The sequence below is a fragment of the Cherax quadricarinatus genome, chromosome 22 (genome assembly GCF_038502225.1).
Source record: "Cherax quadricarinatus isolate ZL_2023a chromosome 22, ASM3850222v1, whole genome shotgun sequence".
In the NCBI taxonomy this organism is placed as follows: Eukaryota; Metazoa; Arthropoda; class Malacostraca; order Decapoda; family Parastacidae; genus Cherax; species Cherax quadricarinatus.
In genome coordinates, this window is record NC_091313.1 from 8,690,598 (window position 1) to 8,713,096 (window position 22,499).

The 22,499-nt window shown below is 39.0% G+C and overlaps 1 protein-coding gene across 5 annotated transcripts in view; it reads right to left on the reverse strand.

The window, feature by feature from the left end:
• The window catches only part of LOC128689610 (protein phosphatase 1 regulatory subunit 16A), a 232,031-nt gene that overhangs the window by 180,340 nt on the left and 29,192 nt on the right, over window positions 1–22,499 (reverse strand). For all 5 annotated transcript variants that reach the window (XM_070087483.1, XM_070087481.1, XM_070087482.1 and 2 more), the window contains exon 3: window positions 3,931–4,147. In XM_070087483.1, the coding sequence (XP_069943584.1) occupies window positions 3,931–4,147 (217 nt within the window). The remainder of the gene's footprint in view (window positions 1–3,930; window positions 4,148–22,499) is intronic.

Consider the following 22,499-nt stretch of genomic DNA (forward strand, 5'->3'; position numbering starts at 1 on the left):
CAAACAGTGCATAATGAGAAAAAAAATCCAACCGTGTTTTTGCTTTAACCCTTTGACTGTTTTCGACGTATAAATACGTCTTACGAGCCAATGTTTCTGACGTATATATACTCAATAATTCTAGCGGCTTCAAATCAAGCAGGAGAAAGCTGGTAGGCCCACATGTGAGAGAATGGGTCTGTGTGGTCAGTGTGCACCACATAAAAAAAATCCTGTAGCACACATTGCGTAATGAGAAAAAAAAAACTGATCGTTTTTTTGGAATAAAACGCCGACTTTGAGGTGTATTTTCGTATAGTATTTATCGTTGTATTCGCGTTTTCATGGTCTTAGGTGATAAAATGGAAAACATATTACAGAAATAGAGATGATTTTCATTACTTTGACGATGAAAACGACCTCGAAACTGAGCTCAAAGTAGCAGAAATGTTCGATTTTTACCAATGTTCAGGAGTAAATAAATCACACCACACGTCCAATACACGTCAACTGGGGAGTCCAATATTCTTTCACTAGTGCACTGATATTATTTATACCATTTTTACAATAATGCAGTAGTCTGCATAACAGTAAATTTTGTATTTTTTTGTATGAATAAAAAATCAAAATAGAAAGCAATAATAATATAAGAGGGGCCTAGAGATGTGACTAATGAACAGAGCATATGTTATTTTAGTGCCACGAATGTCTACCTTGTTTATTCTGGACCCTATTTTGAAATTGGCATCTTTTTTAGTTTGCGTGAAATTGGCCAAATTGCCAATTTCTGACCACCATAGTGGGTAGTCCAAATTAGTAAATGGGAGGTTTCTTGTACTCAGCTGATAGATAAAATGGAGTTCAAAAGAAATAGCTATGAGTTTGGTCAACTGGAACAATGGAATTGGCGGAAAATAGGGCTCAAAGTCGGCGAAATCGCCGATACGCATATGTCGCCGAGACCGCTAACTTCGCGGGAGCATAATTCCATGAGTTTTCGACCAAATTTCGAACTTTTGGTGTCATTACCATCGGGAAAAGATTCTCTATCATTTCATAAGAAAAAATAATTTTTTTTTTTCAAAAAATTGAGCGACATAGAATGACAGTTTCAGAGAGGAGCCTGAAACAGTCAAAGGGTTAAAACAGCAGCTTTGCAGTGTATTTTCGTATGCTATTTATGGTTGTATTCTAGTTTTCCTGGTCTCATTCTTTAGAATGGAAGACATATTACAGAAATTGAGATGATTTTGATTGGTTTCACAATGAAAAGTACCTTGAAATTGAGCTCAAAGTAGCAGAAATGTTCGATTTTTGCGTAAGTTCAAAAGTAAACAAATCATGCCACGCATCCAAAACACATCAACTGGCGAGTCTAATATTCTTTCACAAGTGCACTGATATTATTTATACCATTTCTACACTAATGCAGTAGTCTGCATAACAGTAAATCTTCTATTTTTTGTGAGAATAAAAATTCAAAGTGGAAAGCAAAAGAAATGTAAGAGAGGCCTGGGGACATGACTAATGAACAGAAAAAATGTTATTTTAGTGCCAGGAATGTCTGTCTTGTTTATTCTGGACCCTATTTGGAAATTGGCATCTTTTGAAATTTGTGTGAAATTGGCAAAATTGTCAATTTCTGACCACTTTATTGGATAGTTGAAATCAGTAAATGGTGGGTTCTTGTACTCAATCGATAGAAAAAATGGAGTTCTAGCAAAATAGTTATGATTTTTGTCAACTGGTACATTGGAACTAGCTGAAAATAGGGCTCAAAGTGGGCGAAATCGCCGATGCGTAAACATCATCAAGACCGCTAACTTTGTGAGAGCATAATTCCATAAATTTTCCATGAAATTTCTTACTTTTGGTGTCATTATGATCGGGAAAAGATTCTCTATCATTTCATAAGAATAAATAATTTTTTTTTTTTTTTTCGAAAAATTTCCAACCCTGAGAACAAGTTTAGGAGAGGGTATGTCGGCCCTGAAAGGGTTAAGGATATAGTATTATTATATTCATGGGGAGGTGCTAAACCCATAGGAGTCATACAGTGCATTGGGATTCAAGAGGATATGTTCAATTCCTTGGATCAAAAGCTCCTCACCAGCATACAGAAGCTTTCCTTGAGAGGTAAGGATAGTTAAGGAAGCTAATACTGATTGAGATTCAGTAACAATCACTCTGAGATGATAGTCTGGAACTCAAAAATTAACGTACTACAACTTTTCTTGAAGGTACCCCACTATATTGTACCTCTATAATAAGTTTAAACCAGATGACCTTACAATTTTTTAAACAAAATATCTAACAGCTGATATTTTTTCAGGATTCGATTAAATTTCAAAAATTATCTATCTCTAATAATCACAAACAAATTGTAATAAAAGAAAATGTAAGCTAACAAGTGGATAAAAAAAAATACGTTACAGGAAATATTAACCCCTTGACTGTCGCAACCCAAATCCTGAGGTGCTTCCTGGTATCGGAAAATTTCCGAAAAAAAAAATTTTTCTTATGAAATGATAGAGAATCTTTTCCCAATTGTAACGACACCAAAAGAACGAAATTTGATGGAAAACTGATGGAATTACGCTCTTGCAAATTTAGCGACCTCGGCGATATTTACGAATCAGTGATTTCGCCCACTTTCAGCCCTATTTTTGGCTAATTCCATTGTTCCAGTCGACCACAATCATAGCTATTTCTTTAGAACTCCATTTGTTCTATTGATTGAGTACAGGAAACTGCCCATTTACCGATTTCAACTACCCAAAAACGTGGTCAGAAATTTGCAATTTGGCCAATTTCACGAAAATTAAAAAATATGACACTTTCAAAACAGGGTCCAGAATGAACAAGGAAGGCATTCCTGGCTCTAAAATAACATTTTCTTTGTTCACCAGTCACGTCTCCAGGCCCCTCTGATATTACTCTTGCTTTCTATTTTGAATTTTTATTCAAACAAAAAATAGAAGATTTACTGTTATGCAGACTACTGCAATATTGTAATAATTGTATAAATAATGTCAACCCATTCATGACTGCATATTAGAATGGCTAGTTGGACATTTATTGGAAAATGACATCTGTTTACTTTTGAACATCGGCAAAAATCAAACATTTCCCCTACTTTGAGCTCCATTTCAAGGTTCTTTTCATAGTAAAATGAGTCAAAATCACCTCTGTTTCTATAATATGTGTTCCATTTTATCAAATGAGACCAAGAAAATGAGAATACAACCATAAATACTATACAAAAACAGACCACAAAGTCAGCATTTTAGCCCTTACATGGTCCAAACGTATATATACGTTTTTTCAACATCTGAAAGTATGTAAAAAAATGTAATCTTCTTTTTTGTTTTATATTTGAAAACGTGTGAAAAAAACTTTTATCTACATTTTATTTTTTGTTACATATGAAAATATGTTAAAAAAAGTAGATCTACTTTTGTAGCGCTACGAATTTGAACGTCGATTTGTTTGGACCGTTTAAGGGTTAATTAAAAAAAATGGTCTGAGTTTTTTCTTCTCATTATGCACTGTGCTGCAGGTTTTTTTATATGGTGCACACTGACCACACATGTGGGCCTACTAGCTCTCTCCTGCTTGATTTGAATCTGCTAGAATTATTGAGTATATATACGTCTGAAACACTGGCTCGTAAAATGTATATATATATACGGCCGAAACAGTCAAAGGGTTAATTACTGCTACAGTTCATTTTGTCCTGGCCTAAGGCTGGGCTGTGGGAGAAGGCAAACTCTTGATAAACCTCAGCCTTGGATGAAATGTGTAGCAGTAATAAAGGTGTTTTCTGGCAACAAAAGTCTTTTTATCCAAGACAAATTTTAATTATACCCTGGAATTTGATGTTCAACAAAACCTTTTTATAACTGTGAAACTTAGCAAATTATAAAACATAATTTTTGGAATATAACTCACTTGGCAATGAGGAACTTGGCAAGATGAAGATGGCCACAGGTTGCAGCTGCATGAAGAGGAGTCCATTTCTCAGAGTCCTGAGCATTTACATCAGCTCCGTGGTGAACCAAGAGTCTCATCATTTCTTCAGAGTCATCAATACAGCACTGATGCAGAGCTGTCAACCCATCCTCATTTGTTGAATCAGGATTCACACCTGCCTCCAGGAGTGCTTGCACTGTTAGAAAAAATTATACTAAATTATACAGAACAGTATACCGTACCAGATAACACCACTGACCACTATCCCATCTTTCTCATAACCAACTTGTGTAAAGTGCCCCAGGACACAACTAAGATCACATTCCGATTACATGACGAGTCATCTGTTAACCCTTTGACTGTCGCAGCCCCCTTTCTGAAACTTGTCATTCTATGTTGCAAAATATTCAAAAAAAAAAAAAAAAAATTTTTTTCTTACCAAAATGTTAGGATTATTTTACTGAGTGCTTTAAGCCTAAAAAAAATTTTTGCCATCAGTACTTACTGAGATACAGAGGCACAAAGTTGGCAGAAAATGAGCGGTGTATGGCAACAGCAGCAAATGCCGCCCACCCGGTATTCTTTTATTTACTCCAATTCGAAAATTTCTTGTATTTTCCAATATTTTTCTTTTCTAAGTAACTTATGTGGCCTGTGAGATCAAAGTAAGGTGCACTGTTCAAATATACACTCATTGTTTACAACACAATAACTGAACAAACATTATCACTATTAGTTTGTGTATAAAACTTTTTTACAAAAACAATACAAAACATTGTTTATTACTATTGTTCCATAATATATATACATATGTACAGTCACTGAACACTTTCCTAGAACTGCTGCAGCTTGTGTAACTCTTTGAAACATGGGTATATGCAGAGTGGCACTTGACACTCCTCAAACATAAAACGAGTGTGTCTGTGTGTTTGTGGTATGTCCACATACAAAACACCTCTTCTGAGCATTTTTCTTGAAAGCAGTAGGAGGCAGTTGTATGGGGTAGTGATCACCAGGCCTCAAACGAGATGGCGTGTGTTGGTAATTTTGTGGGCGCTGGTCTATTGCAGGTGTTGCTCCTTGGTACTAGGCGATTATTTGTCTGATGACCGACAAACAAAATTCACCATATTTTGGTTTGCTGTTGGTCCTCAACTTGTATATGTTAAAAACATTTAGCATGGCAATATCAACAAGATGGAAAAAAAGTTTTATATACCACTTATAACTCTTGCGTACACAATCAACAAACCCAATCTGCACGTCACATTTGTCCACTAAGCGCATATTGAGGTTGTAGTCCATGACAGCTGCAGGTTTTAGAATGGGTTCATTGATCTCTCTATTGTGCCTGCCAGTGTGTGCCATTTCGTTTTGGTGAACTGATATCAACAATGTGACATCACGTTTGTCATGCCACCGAAATGCCATGATGTCATTGGCAGCAAAGGCTTGCACCTCACCTCTGCAAGTGCCAGCGTCGAACCTTGGCATATATTTACGATTACCATGCACTGTGCCACACACGTCTGTCAGGTTCACTCGCAAGAAATCACTGAGTATGGGGCTTGTGTACCAGTTATCAGTAAATAATATATGCCCCTTACTAAGATATGGTTCCATCATTGTTTGAACCACATCACCAGAGATACCCAATAACTTCCTGGTATTTCTCAATGTATTACTGCCAGTGTACACAATGATATACAAAACGAGATCACTTTTGCAATCACACAGTACAAATAACTTTATACCAAAGTGTTTCCTCTTGCTTGGTATGTATTGCTTGAATGAGAGTCTTCCTATGAATAAAATCAATGACTCGTCAATAACAAGCTTCCTGAAGGGATAAAAATACATGCAACACTTTTATTTCAGGTACATAAACACATTTCTGATCTTATATAACCTGTCGCTTCTGTCAAACCTTGTTTTGTCTGACAAGTTTAACATACATAACAGCATCAAGGAATGATTCACACCTATAATGTCACTAAAACCTGGGGTTGAAATCAGGCGTTCTATTGCCCAGTATGTGGTGACAGTGTGCTTATACACATGTGGCATAAGCATTATTGTGGCAAAAAAACAGGTACATCTCTGCCACAGTTGTGTCCTTCCACTGGTGTAGCCGTGATCTTGGCGAGAGAATTGTATTTGCCATGGTGTACTCATAGTATGTGTTGGTTTCCCTGACAATAATGTCCATCAAGGGTTCATCGAAAAATAACTGAAAGCATTCCAGTTCAGTAGCATTGTTCCCAAGTGTACACGATGGCCGTATTCCACTTTGTGTTTCATCAAAGTCATGGGGACTGGGAACAAACTCGTCACCTTGTTGCCAATCCCAGATGTGGTCTGCTGGTAGGTTCTGGATATTGCAATGTTTTGTGCAGGTTGTGGGAGTGTGGGGCTGGGTGAGGCTGGTTGTGCAGAGTCAGCAGCGTGGGTAGTAGCGTGGCCCGCTACCGGTGCCACATGACTCATGCCACCATCACTATCACCACCACCACCTGCTGCCTCACTCACGTCATTCATACCCATCGTAACAATATCGTCATCTTCACTATCAGGTCGTGGTGTAGGGCCACAGGATGTGCTCCGAGATTTACTCCTTCCCCTTGGAACAGCATATGAAACACTACCAGACCGCATGCTACGTCATATATGCTGCCGCTTCACTGGGGAATATTCGCCCTCACTGTCACAACTAGAACTGCTTTCAGTAACTTTGAAATCACTATCACTATCACTTTCACTGCTCACATCTGAGTCTTGTACATGGACAAATAGTTTCCTCTTTCGTCCTGGTACAGGTAAACGTGAACGTGAACGAGCCGGCCCAGCACCAGAGGCGGAAGGTCGTGGGTCATCTGGGTTTTCATCACTAATTACGTTATCCTGGGCACTTCTTCGGTCACACCTGCTTGAAAACCATGGAATTCACTTTCACTGACACTTTCATCACTGTTAGAGATATCAGTTGGGAACAAAAGACCTCCAATCTGCCGAGGAGTGAGGTACTTCTTATTGTGAGGCATGGTGAAAATGGATTACCAAGAAGGCGTTTCCACAATGCACCACTGAGTCCCAGATTTTTTTCACAGGGTGCACACCCACCACTCAGACCCACTTTCTCTCATGTAGGCCTACCAGCTTTCTCCCACTTGATTTGAAGCTGCTAGAACTTACGCGTATAAATACGTCAGAAACAGTGGCGCATAAGACGTATATATACGATGTAAACAGTCAAAGGGTTAATAACTTCATTTCAGCATTTAGTGACATTGGCAAAATGAGCTAGCAGACAACTTCGATATTGATGAAGGTGTTAATATTTTTTTACAAAAAACTCAAAACCTCTATAACATGCATTGCCCAATAAAAACTAAGCAGATCACAACAAAGAGACTAAACAGCCCCTGGCTTACAAACAGCATCCTCAAATCTACTGATAAAAAAAATCTATATGAAACACAGTACAGAATGGGTCTAATAACAAAGTATCTCACAAAACTGTATTATGAAAACAGATTTCATGACATAAAAGGTGATATGAAAAAAACCTGGAAAACCTTATCTGAAATTCTAGGAACAAAAAAGCTGTCACAAAACAGCCAACAGATACTGCCAACAAGCTTAACCCCTTGACTGTTGCAACCCCCAATCCTGAGGTGTATCCTGTAGCAAAAAAAAAATCTTTCTTATGAAATGATAGAGAATCTTTTCCCGATTGTAATGACACCAAAAGAATGAAATTTGATGGAAAACCGACGGAATTATGCTCTCGCAAAGTTAGCGACCTCAGCAATATTTACAAATCGGCGATTTCGCCCACTTTGAGCCCTATTTTCGGCTAATTCCATTGTTCCAGTCGACCAAACTCATAGCTATTTCTTTAAAACTCCGCTTTTTCTATAGATTGAGTACAAGAAACTGCCCATTTACCGATTTCAACTACCCAATAACATGGTCAGAAATTTGCAATTTGGCCAATTTCACGAAAATTAAAAAATATGACAATTTCAAAATAAGGTCCAGAATAAACAATGCAGACATTCATGGCTCTAAAATAACATTTTCTTTGTTCATCAGTCATGTCTCCAGGCCCCTCTGATATTACTCTTGCTTTCTATTTTGAAATTTTATTCAAACCAAAAAATAGAAGATTTACTGTTATGCAGACCACTGCAATACTGTAATAATTATACAAATAATGTCAACCCATTCATGACTGCATATTAGAATGGCTAGTTGGACGTTTATTGGACAATGACATCATTTGTTTACTTTTGAACATCGGCAAAAATCAAACATTTCCCCTACTTTGAGCTCCATTTCTAGGTTCTTTTTATAAAAAAAAAAAATCAAATCACCTCTATTTCTATATTATGTTTTCCATTCTATCAAAGGAGACCAAGAAAACGAGAATACAACCATAAATACTAAACGAAAATAGATCACAAAGTCGGCCTTTTTATTAAAAAAAATGGTCGGAGTTTTTTTTTCTCATGCACTATGTGTTCCAGGATTTTTTTTATATGGTGCACACTGACCACACAGACCCATTCTCTCACATGTGGGCCTACCAGGTTTCTCCTGCTTGATTTGAAGCTGCCAGAATTTATGAGTATATATACGTCAAACACGGTGGCTCGTAAGACGTATATATACAACCGAAACAGTCAAAGGGTTAATGTCTTTCTCTACCATAGGAACAAAACTAACAAATAAAATCCCAAGCTCAAACATTCAACCAAAAGACTACCTCACTGGCAACCACCCTAATACACGTACTCTATTTTTAGCCCCAATGAACTCTACCGAAATCTCACTTATCATCTAAACACTAAAGAACAAGAAAGGGGACCTAAATAACTTACCACCACTCATGTACAAAAAAGCTTCTCATGTGTTGTCACCAATTATTGCAACTCTTTTTAACAAATCCACTGAATCTTCCACCTTCCCATCCATACTCAAGACAGAATGAGTCACCCCGATCCTCAAAGGAGGTGATCCAACTGAACTGAACAATTATAGGCCTATATCAAACCTGCCCCTGCTATCTAAAATCTTCGAAAAATTAACACACAAACAAGTCTACTCTTACTTCGTATCCTACAACATACTCACATACTCAACTCTCGTCAGTTTGGGTTCAGACCGAAAAAAGTACTAATGATGCTATTATACATATGCTTGAACTAATATACTCTGCACTCAAGAAAAATTAATTTCCCCTGGGACTGTTCATAGACTTATGAAAAGCTTTCAATACAGATGACCATGACCTTCTGCACCAAAAACTCGAACCTTATGGGATCAGAGGACACTCTCTCGATTATCTAAAATCTTATCTTCACAACAGAACCCAGTATGTATACACAAATGGAGCCTGTTCCACTACACAAACTGTTCTTGTTGGAGTCCCACAGGGGAGCATTCTTGGCCCACTTCTCTTTCTCATTTACATCAATGACTACCAAATGCATCTCATCTCCTTAAACCCATTTTATTTGCAGATGACACAACTTATGTCTTTTCTCATCCAAACTCAACCATATTAACAGACACAGTAAATGCTGAACTGCTAAAAATAACAACTTGGATGATTATTGGTACTTTTCGTTATGAAAGCAATCAAAATCTTATCTATTTTTGTAATATAGCTTTCATTCTATCAAATGAGACTGAAAAAATGAGAATATAACCATAACAACCATACAAAAATATACTGCTAAGCGGCCGCTAATGGCTGAGAAGTGAACTCCGCTATTAATGGTCTGATTTCTTTAATTTTTGGTGTACGTGAAGAAGTATCTTTCCATCATACATAGCCCAAGTTTGAATACGATAACCCAACAAACAACTGAGAAAATAATATAATAATAATAATAATAATAATAATAATAATAATAATAATAATAATAATAAGTAGTAGGTTGGTAGACAGCAACCACCCAGGGAGGTACTTCCGTCCTGCCAAGTGAGTGTAAAACGAAAGCCTGTAATTGTTTTACATGATGGTAGGATTGCTGGTATCTTTTGTCTGTCTCATAAATATGCAAGATTACAGGTATGTCTTGCTACTTCTACTTAGGTCACACTACACATACATTTTTTTATTTTTTTTTTTTTTTTTTATTATCACACCGGCCGATTCCCACCAAGGCAGGGTGGCCCGAAAAAGAAAAACTTTCACCATCATTCACTCCATCACTGTCTTGCCAGAAGGGTGCTTTACACTACAGTTTTTAAACTGCAACATTAACACCCCTCCTTCAGAGTGCAGGCACTGTACTTCCCATCTCCAGAACTCAAGTCCGGCCTGCCGGTTTCCCTGAATCCCTTCATAAATGTTACTTTGCTCACACTCCAACAGCACGTCAAGTATTAAAAACCATTTGTCTCCATTCACTCCTATCAAACACGCTCACGCATGCCTGCTGGAAGTCCAAGCCCCTCGCACACAAAACCTCCTTTACCCCCTCCCTCCAACCCTTCCTAGGCCGACCCCTACCCCGCCTTCCTTCCACTACAGACTGATACACTCTTGAAGTCATTCTGTTTCGCTCCATTCTCTCTACATGTCCGAACCACCTCAACAACCCTTCCTCAGCCCTCTGGACAACAGTTTTGGTAATCCCGCACCTCCTCCTAACTTCCAAACTACGAATTCTCTGCATTATATTCACACCACACATTGCCCTCAGACATGACATCTCCACTGCCTCCAGCCTTCTCCTCGCTGCAACATTCATCACCCACGCTTCACACCCATATAAGAGCGTTGGTAAAACTATACTCTCGTACATTCCCCTCTTTGCCTCCAAGGACAAAGTTCTTTGTCTCCACAGACTCCTAAGTGCACCACTCACTCTTTTTCCCTCATCAATTCTATGATTCACCTCATCTTTCATAGACCCATCCGCTGACACGTCCACTCCCAAATATCTGAATACGTTCACCTCCTCCATACTCTCTCCCTCCAATCTGATATTCAATCTTTCATCACCTAATCTTTTTGTTATCCTCATAACCTTACTCTTTCCTGTATTCACCTTTAATTTTCTTCTTTTGCACACCCTACCAAATTCATCCACCAATCTCTGCAACTTCTCTTCAGAATCTCCCAAGAGCACAGTGTCATCAGCAAAGAGCAGCTGTGACAACTCCCACTTTGTGTGTGATTCTTTATCTTTTAACGTGTACATACATGTACACGTTTATTTATACACACTCATCAGAGTTTTCTTTGATTTTATCTTAATAGTTCACAACACAGCCACTTGATACTGGAGTTCCGCAGGGAAGTGTCCTTGGTCCCCCGCTCTTCCTCATATACATCAATGATCTTCCAAACGTATCTCAACACCTGAACCCCATTCTCTTTGCTGACGACACAACTTACGTCATCTCTCACCCTAATCTTGCCACCCTCAACACCATTGTTAATGAGGAGCTGATCAAAATATCAACTTGGATGACAGCCAATAAACTTACGCTTAACGCTGACAAAACCTACTACATTATGTTTGGTAGCAGAGCAGGAGATGCGCAAATTAACATTAAGATCGACAACACTCTAATTGCCAGGCATAATGAGGGCAAATTCCTAGGCAATACCTCGACAACAACCTGAACTTCAGCACCCATATCCAACACATAACCAAAAAAGTATCCAAAACGGTTGGGATCCTCTCCAAGATATGATCATCATAATCAAGGGGAAGCGCTAAACCCGGAGGATTATACAGCGCCTGGGGGGGGGATGTGGAAGGCATTCAGGCTTAATTCGGGGAACTGGAGCACAGATCCAATTCCCTAAATCAAGAGCCCCTCACCAACATCAAGGAACCTTCCTTGAGGGGTCCAAGATATGATACTAAGTGCCGCAAACTGCCCTTCTCACACTATACCATTCACTTATATATCCATACCTCACCTATGCTATCTGTGCTTGGGGTTCAACTGCAGCAACACACCTAAAGCCAATAATAACCCAACAAAAAGCCGCAGTAAGAATAATCACTAAATCCCATCCCTGGCAACACACCCCCCCACTCTTCATAGATCTAAACTTACTCCCTGTTCAGTACATCCACACTTACTACTGTGCAATCTACATCTACAGGACCTTAAATTCCAATATTAACCTTGACCTAAAACGCTTTCTTGATAGTTGTGACAGAACCCACAGGCACAACACCAGACACAAACATCTCTATGACATTCCCCGTGTCCGACTAAACCTTTACAAAAATTCAATGTATGTCAAAGGCCCTAAAATCTGGAACACCCTACCTGAAAATTCTAAAACTGCAGACACATTCATCACCTTCAAAACTACCATCAGAAATTCAAATTCAAATTCAAATTCAAACTTTATTCTCTATAAGTATTACAATGCTGAGTTTACAGAATTTGGTTATTGTGTGGTTTACATGTAGTAAAATAATAATTACAGAGTGTACCACTAGAACGCCTAGCATGGCTAGGCATTTCGGGCAGACTTATATTAAATCTTAGGTTTAAAATGTTACAAAATTATGAAATAAGGTGGTATTATGGCTAAGTGACTAAATACTAGTTGTGAGTTTAGCAATGTGAATGCTTTTGTTTTGGCACTATACGTAGTTTCAGTATTGGAGTATCACAGGCCAACTTATGACTAGTTAAGATTCATTATTTTGAGATTGAGATTGGTATTTCTGTTTATGGTCAAATGGGTGAGTGAGTGTAAGTGTGAACCACCAGGTGGTATTCGTATTATTAGTTGACAGGGTGTATCAGGGAGATAAGATGTTTTCTGATGGTAGTTTTGAAGGTGATGAATGTGTCTGCAGTTTTGGAATTTTCAGGTAGGGTGTTCCAGATTTTAAGGCCTTTGACATACATTGAATTTTTGTAAAGGTTTAGTCGGACACGGGGAATGTCATAGAGATGTTTGTGTCTGGTGTTGTGCCTGTGGGTTCTGTCACAACTATCAAGAAAGCATTTTAGGTCAAGGTTAATATTGGAATTTAAGGTCCTGTAGATGTAGATTGCACAGTAGTAAGTGTGGATGTACTGAACAGGGAGTAAGTTTAGATCTATGAAGAGTGGGGGAGGGTGTTGCCAGGGATGGGATTTAGTGATTATTCTTACTGCGGCTTTTTGTTGGGTTATTATTGGCTTTAGGTGTGTTGCTGCAGTTGAACCCCAAGCATAGATAGCATAGGTGAGGTATGGATATATAAGTGAATGGTATAGTGTGAGAAGGGCAGTTTGCGGCACGTAGTATCGTATCTTGGAGAGGATCCCAACCGTTTTGGATACTTTTTTGGTTATGTGTTGGATATGGGTGCTGAAGTTCAGGTTGTTGTTGAGGTATAGGCCTAGGAATTTGCCCTCATTATGCCTGGCAATTAGAGTGTTGTCGATCTTAATGTTAATTTGCGCATCTCCTGCTCTGCTACCAAACATAATGTAGTAGGTTTCGTCAACGTTAAGCGTAAGTTTATTGGCTGTCATCCAAGTCGATATTTTGATCAGCTCCTCATTAACAATGGTGTTGACGGTTGCAAGATTAGGGTGAGAGATGACATAAGTCGTGTCGTCAGCAAAGAGAATGGGGTTCAGGTGTCGAGATACGTTTGGAAGATCATTGATGTATATGAGGAAGAGCAGGGGACCAAGGACACTTCCCTGCAGAACTCCAGTATCAAGTGGTTGTGTTGTTGATGCTGTGTCTTTAATGGTGACATACTGATACCTATTAGTAAGGTAAGATTTGAAATAAGCAAGCGCATGGCCTCTTATACCGTAACGGTCAAGTTTGTGGAGTAGGATGCCGTGGTCTACTGTGTCAAAAGCTTTTCTTAGGTCAATAAAAATTCCTAGTGGATATTCCTTATTTTCCAATGCTGTGTAAAGCAGATCTAGCATTTTTATAATTGCATCGTTAGTGCTTTTATTTTTCCTGAATCCAAATTGGCAGGGGTTGAGTATGTTTTGTGACGTTATAAATGAATATAGTCTCCTGTGCACGAGTTTCTCAAAGATTTTGGATAGCAATGGTAAGTTTGATATTGGCCTATAGTTGTTTAAATCTGTAGGGTCACCACCTTTATGTATTGGTGTAACCCTTGCCATCTTGAGTAGTTTCGGGAAGGTGCTAGCTTCTAGTGACTTGTTAAAAAGCAATGAGATAGTATGCGAGAGGATATGGGCCGTTCTCTTGTACAAAACATCTTATCTTATCTTATCTCCCTGATACACCCTGTCAACTAATTATACGAGTACCACCTGGTGGTTCACACTTACACTCACTCACCCATTTGACCATAAACAGAAATATCAATCTCAATCTCAAAATAATGAATCTTAACTAGTCATAAGTTGGCCTGTGATACTCCAATACTGAAACTATGTATAGTGCCAAAACAAAAGCATTCACATTGCTAAACTCACAAACTAGTATTTAGTCACTTAGCCATAATACCAACTTACCTCATAATTTTGTAATATTTTAAACTTAAGATTTAATCTAAGTCTGCCCGAAATGCCTAGCCATGCTAGGTGTTCTAGTGGTACACTCTGTAATTATTTTACTACATGTAAACCACACAATAACCAAATTCTGTAAACTCAGCATTGTAATCCTTATAGAGAATAAACTTTGAACTTTAATTTGAATTTGAATTTTCCTTTTATATCCATGGGGAAGTGGAATAAGAATCTTTCCTCCGTAAGCCATGTGTGTTGTAAAAGTTAACTAAAATGCCGGGAACAATGGGCTAGTAACCCCTTTTCCTGTAAAGATTACTAAAAAGAATAAGAAGAAAATTGTCAAAGTGGGAAGTCTGAATGTGCGTGGATGTTGTGCAAATGATAAGAAAGAGATGATTGTGGATGTTATGAATGAGAAGAAGCTGGATGTCCTGGCTTTAAGTGAAACAAAGCTGAAGGGGGTGGGAGAGTTTCAATGGAGAGGAATAAATGGGATTAGGTCAGGGGTTTCAAATAGAGTTAGAGCTAAAGAAGGAGTAGCAATAATGTTGAAGGATAAGCTATGGCAGGAAAAGAGGGACTATAAATGTATTAATTCAAGGATTATGTGGAGTAAAATAAAGATTGGATGTGAAAAGTGGGTTATAGTAAGCGTATATGCACCTGGAGAAGAGAGAAGTGTAGAGGAGAGAGAGAGAGAGAGAGAGAGAGAGAGAGATTTTGGGAAATGTTGAGTGAATGCATAGGGAGTTTTGAATCAAGTGTGAGAGTAATGGTGGTTGGGGATTTCAGTGCTAAAGTGGGTAAAAATGTTATGGAGGGAGTAGTAGGTAAATTTGGGGTGCCAGGGGTAAATGTAAATGGGGAGCCTTTAATTGAGCTATGTGTAGAAAGAGATTTGGTAATAAGTAATACATATTTTATGAAAAAGAGGATAAATAAATATACAAGGTATGATGTAGCACGTAATGAAAGTAGTTTATTAGATTATGTATTGGTGGATAAAAGGTTGATGGGCAGGCTCCAGGATGTACACGTTTATAGAGGGGCAACTGATATATCAGATCATTATTTAGTTGTAGCTACAGTTAGAGTAAGAGGTAGATGGGAAAAGAGGATGGTGGCAACAACAAGTAAGAGGGAGGTGAAAGTGTATAAACTAAGGGAGGAGGAAGTTCGGGTGAGATATAAGCGACTTTTGGCAGAAAGGTGGGCTAGTGCAAAGATGAGTAGTGGGGGGGGGGGGGGTGAAGAGGGTTGGAATAGTTTTAAAAATGCAGTATTAGAATGTGGGGCAGAAGTTTGTGGTTATAGGAGGGTGGGGGCAGGAGGAAAGAGAAGTGATTGGTGGAATGATGAAGTATAGGGTGTGATAAAAGAGAAAAAGGTAGCTTATGAGAGGTTTTTACAAAGCAGAAGTGTTATAAGAAGAGCAGAGTATATGGACAGTAAAAGAAAGGTGAAGAGAGTGGTGAGAGAGTGCAAAAGGAGAGCAGATGATAGAGTGGGAGAGGCACTGTCAAGAAATTTTAATGAAAATAAGAAAAAATTTTGGAGTTAAACAAGTTAAGAAAGCCTAGGGAAAGTATGGATTTGTCAGTTAAAAACAGAGTAGGGGAGTTAGTAGTTGGGGAGGTATTAGGTAGATGGCGAGAATATTTTGAGGAACTTTTAAATGTTAAGGAAGAAAGAGAGGTCAGGGAGGTTTACCATCTTTTAGGAGTGAAGAAGAGCAGAATGTAAGTGTGGGGGAGGTACGTGAGGCATTACGTAGAATGAAAGGGGGTAAAGCAGCTGGAACTGATGGGATCATGACAGAAATGTTAAAATCAGGGGGGATATAGTGTTGGAGTGGTTGGTACTTTTGTTTAATAAATGTATGAAAGAGGGGAAGGTACCTAGGGATTGGCAGAGAGCATGTATAGTCCCTTTATATAAAGGGAAAGGGGGCAAAAGAGATTGTAAAAATTATAGAGGAATAAGTTTACTGAGTATACCAGGAAAAGTGTACGGTAGGGTTATAATTGAAAGAATTAGAGGTAAGACAGAATGTAGGATTGCGGATGAGCAAGGAGGTTTCAGAGTGGGTAGGGGATGTGTAGATCAAGTGTTTACATTGAAGCATATATGTGAACAGTATTTAGATAAAGGTAGGGAAGTTTTTATTGCATTTATGGATTTAGAAAAGGCATATGAGAGTGGATAGAGGAGCAATGTGGCAGATGTTGCAAGTATATGGAATAGGTGGTAAGTTATTAAATGCTGTAAAGAGTTTTTATGAGGATAGTGAGGCTCAGGTTAGGGTGTGTAGAAGAGAGGGAGACTACTTCCCAGTAAAAGTAGGTCTTAGATAGGGATGTGTAATGTCACCATGGTTGTTTAATATATTTATAGATGGGGTTGTAAAGGAAGTAAATGCTAGGGTGTTCAGAAGAGGGGTGGGATTAAATTTTGGGGAATCAAATTCAAAATGGGAATTGACACAGTTACTTTTTGCTGATGATACTGTGTTTATGGGAGATTCTAAAGAAAAATTGCAAAGGTTAGTGGATGAGTTTGGGAATGTGTGCAAAGGTAGAAAGTTGAAAGTGAACATAGAAAAGAGTAAGGTGATGAAGGTATCAAATGATTTAGATAAAGAAAAATTGGATATCAAATTGGGGAGGAGGAGTATGGAAGAAGTGAATGTTTTCAGATACTTGGGAGTTGACGTGTCGGCAGATGGATTTATGAAGGATGAGGTTAATCATAGAACTGATGAGGGAAAAAAGGTGAGTGGTGCGTTGAGGTATATGTGGAGTCAAAAAACGTTATCTATGGAGGCAAAGAAGGGAATGTATGAAAGTATAGTAGTACCAACACTCTTATATGGGTGTGAAGCTTGGTTGGTAAATGCAGCAGCGAGGAGACGGTTGGAGGCAGTGGAGATGTCCTGTTTAAGGGCAATGTGTGGTGTAAATATTATGCAGAAAATTCAGAGTGTGGAAATTAGGAAAAGGTGTGGAGTTAATAAAAGCATTAGTCAGAGGGCAGAAGAGGGGTTGTTGAGGTGGTTTGGTCATTTAGAGAGAATGGATCAAAGTAGAATGACATGGAAAGCATATAAATCTATAGGGGAAGGAAGGCGGGGTAGGGGTCGTCCTCGAAAGGGTTGGATAGAGGGGGTAAAGGAGGTTTTGTGGGCGAGGGGCTTGGACTTCCAGCAAGCGTGCATGAGCGTGTTAGATAGGAGTGAATGGAGACGAATGGTACTTGGGACCTGACGATCTGTTCGAGTGTGAGCAGGGTAATATTTCGTGAAGGGATTCAGGGAAACCGGTTATTTTCATATAGTCGGACTAGAGTCCTGGAAATGGGAAGTGCAATGCCTGCACTTTGGAGGAGGGGTTTGGGATATTGGCAGTTTGGAGGAATATGTTGTGTATCTGTATATGTATATGCTTCTAAACTGTTGTATTCTGAGCACCTCTGCAAAAACATTATGTGTGAGTGTGGTGAAAGTGTTGAATGATGATGAAAGTATTTTCTTTTTGGGGATTTTCTTTCTTTTTTGGGTCACCCTGCCTCGGTGGGAGATAGCCGACTTGTTGAAAAAAAAAAAAAAAAAAAAAAAAAAAAAAAAAATAAAAAAAATAATAATAATAATAATAATAATAATATCTTTATTTACTACACGTACATGTACAAGGTATACAGGCCTAGCTGACATCAGTGACATACTACTGTATAGAAAGCCGCTTGTTATGCAGAGTATTTCAAGAAAATTAGGTCTGTGTCCCAGGAAAACACCCACACCAGTCGGCTAACACCCAGGTACCCATTTACTGATGGGTAAACATAGACAACAGGTGTAAAGAAACATGCCTAATGTTTCTACCCTGGCTGGGAATCGAATATTTACCAAAAAATCATATATGGCTAACCCAAGCCAGGTACTAAAAATAAACCACGTTGACTTTTTTTGGGATATCCTAGGTTCTCTACACACATGCTATGTGTGATACCTGGAGTTTACCTGGAGAGAGTTCCGGGGTCAACGCCCCCGCGGCTCGGTCTGTGGCCAGGCCTCCTGGTGGATCAGAGCCTGATCAACCAGGCTGTTGCTGCTGGCTGCACGCAAACCAACGTACGAGCCACAGCCCGGCTGATCAGGAACTGACTTTAAGTGCTTGTCCAGTGCCAGCTTGAAGACTGCCAGGGGTCTGTTGGTAATCCCCCTTATGTGTGCTGGGAGGCAGTTGAACAGTCTCGGGCCCCTGACACTTATTGTATGGTCTCTTAACGTGCTAGTGACACCCCTGCTTTTCATTGGGGGGATGGTGCATCGTCTGCCAAGTCTTTTGCTTTCGTAGTGAGTGATTTTCGTGTGCAAGTTCGGTACTAGTCCCTCTAGGATTTTCCAGGTGTATATAATCATGTATCTCTCCCTCCTGTGTTCCAGGGAATACAGGTTTAGGAACCTCAAGCGCTCCCAGTAATTGAGGTGTTTTATCTCCATTATGTGCGCCGTGAAAGTTCTCTGTACATTTTCTAGGTCGGCAATTTCACCTGCCTTGAAAGGTGCTGTTAGTGTGCAGCAATATTCCAGCCTAGATAGAACAAGTGACCTGAAGAGTGTCATCATGGGCTTGGCCTCCCTAGTTTTGAAGGTTCTCATTATCCATCCTGTCATTTTTCTAGCAGATGCGATTGATGCACTGTTATGGTCCTTGAAGGTGAGATCCTCCGACATGATCACTCCCAGGTCTTTGACGTTGGTGTTTCGCTCTATTTTGTGGCCAGAATTTGTTTTGTACTCTGATGAAGATTTAATTTCCTCATGTTTACCATATCTGAGTAATTGAAATTTCTCATCGTTGAACTTCATATTGTTTTCTGCAGCCCACTGAAAGATTTGGTTGATGTCCGCCTGGAGCCTTGCAGTGTCTGCAATGGAAGACACTGTCATGCAGATTCGGGTGTCATCTGCAAAGGAAGACACGGTGCTGTGGCTGACATCCTTGTCTATGTCGGATATGAGGATGAGGAACAAGATGGGAGCGAGTACTGTGCCTTGTGGAACAGAGCTTTTCACCGTAGCTGCCTCGGACTTTACTCTGTTGACGACTACTCTCTGTGTTCTGTTAGTGAGGAAATTATAGATCCATCGACCGACTTTTCCTGTTATTCCTTTAGCACGCATTTTGTGCGCTATTACGCCATGGTCACACTTGTCGAAGGCTTTTGCAAAGTCTGTATATATTACATCTGCATTCTTTTTGTCTTCTAGTGCATTTAAGACCTTGTCGTAGTGATCCAATAGTTGAGACAGACAGGAGCGACCTGTTCTAAACCCATGTTGCCCTGGGTTGTGTAACTGATGGGTTTCTAGATGGGTGGTGATCTTGCTTCTTAGGACCCTTTCAAAGATTTTTATGATATGGGATGTTAGTGCTATTGGTCTGTAGTTCTTTGCTGTTGCTTTACTGCCCCCTTTGTGGAGTGGGGCTATGTCTGTTGTTTTTAGTAACTGTGGGACGACCCCCGTGTCCATGCTCCCTCTCCATAGGATGGAAAAGGCTCGTGATAGGGGCTTCTTGCAGTTCTTGATGAACACAGAGTTCCATGAGTCTGGCCCTGGGGCAGAGTGCATGGGCATGTCATTTATCGCCTGTTCGAAGTCATTTGGCGTCAGGATAACATCGGACAGGCTTGTGTTAATCAAATTTTGTGGCTCTCTCATAAAAAATTCATTTTGATCTTCGACTCTCAGTCTGGTTAGCGGCTTGCTAAAAACTGAGTCATACTGGGACTTGAGTAGCTCACTCATTTCCTTGCTGTCATCTGTGTAGGACCCATCTTGTTTAAGTAGGGGCCCAATACTGGACGTTGTTCTCGATTTTGATTTGGCATAGGAGAAGAAATACTTTGGGTTTCTTTCGATTTCATTTATGGCTTTTAGTTCTTCCCGCGATTCCTGACTCCTAAAGGATTCTTTTAGCTTAAGTTCGATGCTTGCTATTTCTCTGACCAGTGTCTCCCTGCGCATTTCAGATATATTGACCTCTTTTAGCCGCTCTGTTATTCTTTTCCGTCGCCTGTAAAGGGAGCGCCTGTCTCTTTCTATTTTACATCTACTCCTCCTTTTTCTTAGAGGAACAAGCCTTGTGCAAACATCGAGTGCCACCGAGTTAATCTGTTCTAGGCATAAGTTGGGGTCTGTGTTGCTTAGTATATCTTCCCAGCTTATATATGTTAGGAATTGGTTTACTTGGTCCCACTTTATGTTTTTGTAATTGAAGTTGAATTTGGTGAATGCTCCCTCGTGACTAGTCTCATTATGTCGGTCTGGGGCTCCACGCATACATGTCTGAACCTCAATTATGTTGTGATCTGAGTATATTGTTTTTGATATGGTGACATTTCTTATCAGATCATCATTGTTAGTGAAGATGAGGTCTAGTGTATTCTCCAGTCTAGTAGGCTCTATTATTTGCTGGTTTAAATTGAATTTTGTGCAGAGATTTAAAAGCTCGTGTGAGTGGGAGTTTTCATCAGAGCTGCCTCCTGGTGTTATTACTGCAACAATATTATTTGCTATATTCCTCCATTTTAGGTGCCTTAAGTTGAAATCCCCCAGGAGCAAGATGTTGGGTGTAGGAGCTGGAAGATTTTCCAGACAGTGGTCAATTTTTAACAGCTGTTCCTGGAATTGCTGGGATGTTGCATCCGGAGGCTTGTAGACTACCACAATGACTAGGTTTTGGTTCTTGACCTTTACTGCTAAAACTTCCACTACATCATTTGAGGCATTAAGCAGTTCTGTGCAGTTATGGTGCAGTACGAGTGTATCACAGTTAGCCCTGTGCAACACTCCGTTTTCTCTACTATAAGCCCCCAAGACAGGGATAGGAGAATGGTATTTGTATACCAATCCTTTTCATACCTCCGTCGAACTGCTCGGTGTTATGCCAATTATTATTCATTCTGGAGTATTTAACATGTTTTATTTTATTTATATTGTTTCTTATGTCATAACAGATCAATTGTGATAGGCAAACAAGCTGTAGTGTTGATATTAGCGTAATAATAAAGCATATTCTCCTGCATCATGAGACTGAGCTCATGGTAGCCGACAGTGGCTTCAAAGCCACCTTATCTTTAATGGATAATGTACTGTGTAGGTGCTTTACATAATGAGAAACATTTCTTTTATTCATTGAAACCATGGCTAGGGCTAAAAGTAAGCAGGTTAAAAGAATAAATGGAGAAAAAGAAATTGGAATGACTTATGCAGCAAGTAGCGCCACCAAACAGTACCAGCAGGTTGGTGTGGCGACCCTGGAAATTTGAAATTATGCTAGCCAAAATTAGTGCCGAATAACTGAAGGAACTGAATAACTGATTGCCGGATTTGTGATGGCAGACCTGTACTACATCTATATTTCATTTAAAAAAATTTTTTGTTTTAATACTTCTGGGTGTCAGAAACGGATTAATTATATTTACATTATTTCTTATGGGGAAAATTGATTCGAAAATTGTCTTTTTCGATAATCGTCGCACATCCAGGAATGGATTAACGATGATAAACGAGGGACCACTGTATATATATAAATATATATATATATATATATATATATATATATATATATATATATATATATATATATAATATATATATATATATATAAATATATATATATATATATATATATATATATATATATATATATAATATATATATATATATATATATATACATATATACAGGAGGGCCCCACTTATATGGCGGGTTAGGTTCCAGGCTACCGCCGTAAAGTGGAACACCCTTTTTTTCCACTTACAAATGCATACAAACACTAGATAACAAGTTTACACTAACATATGTTACGTTAGCAATAGAACCAGGCATCAAAAAAACAATAAAAAAGAACAATACACACATAGTGCACTCATTACTTACCTTAAAATATTTATAGTCTTAATCTAGGGTGAGACAAGTAGTATTTATTGTAAGAAATCAAGTGTGGTATGTATGGTAGTCAGCCAGGCTACCATACCAGGCCACCCCA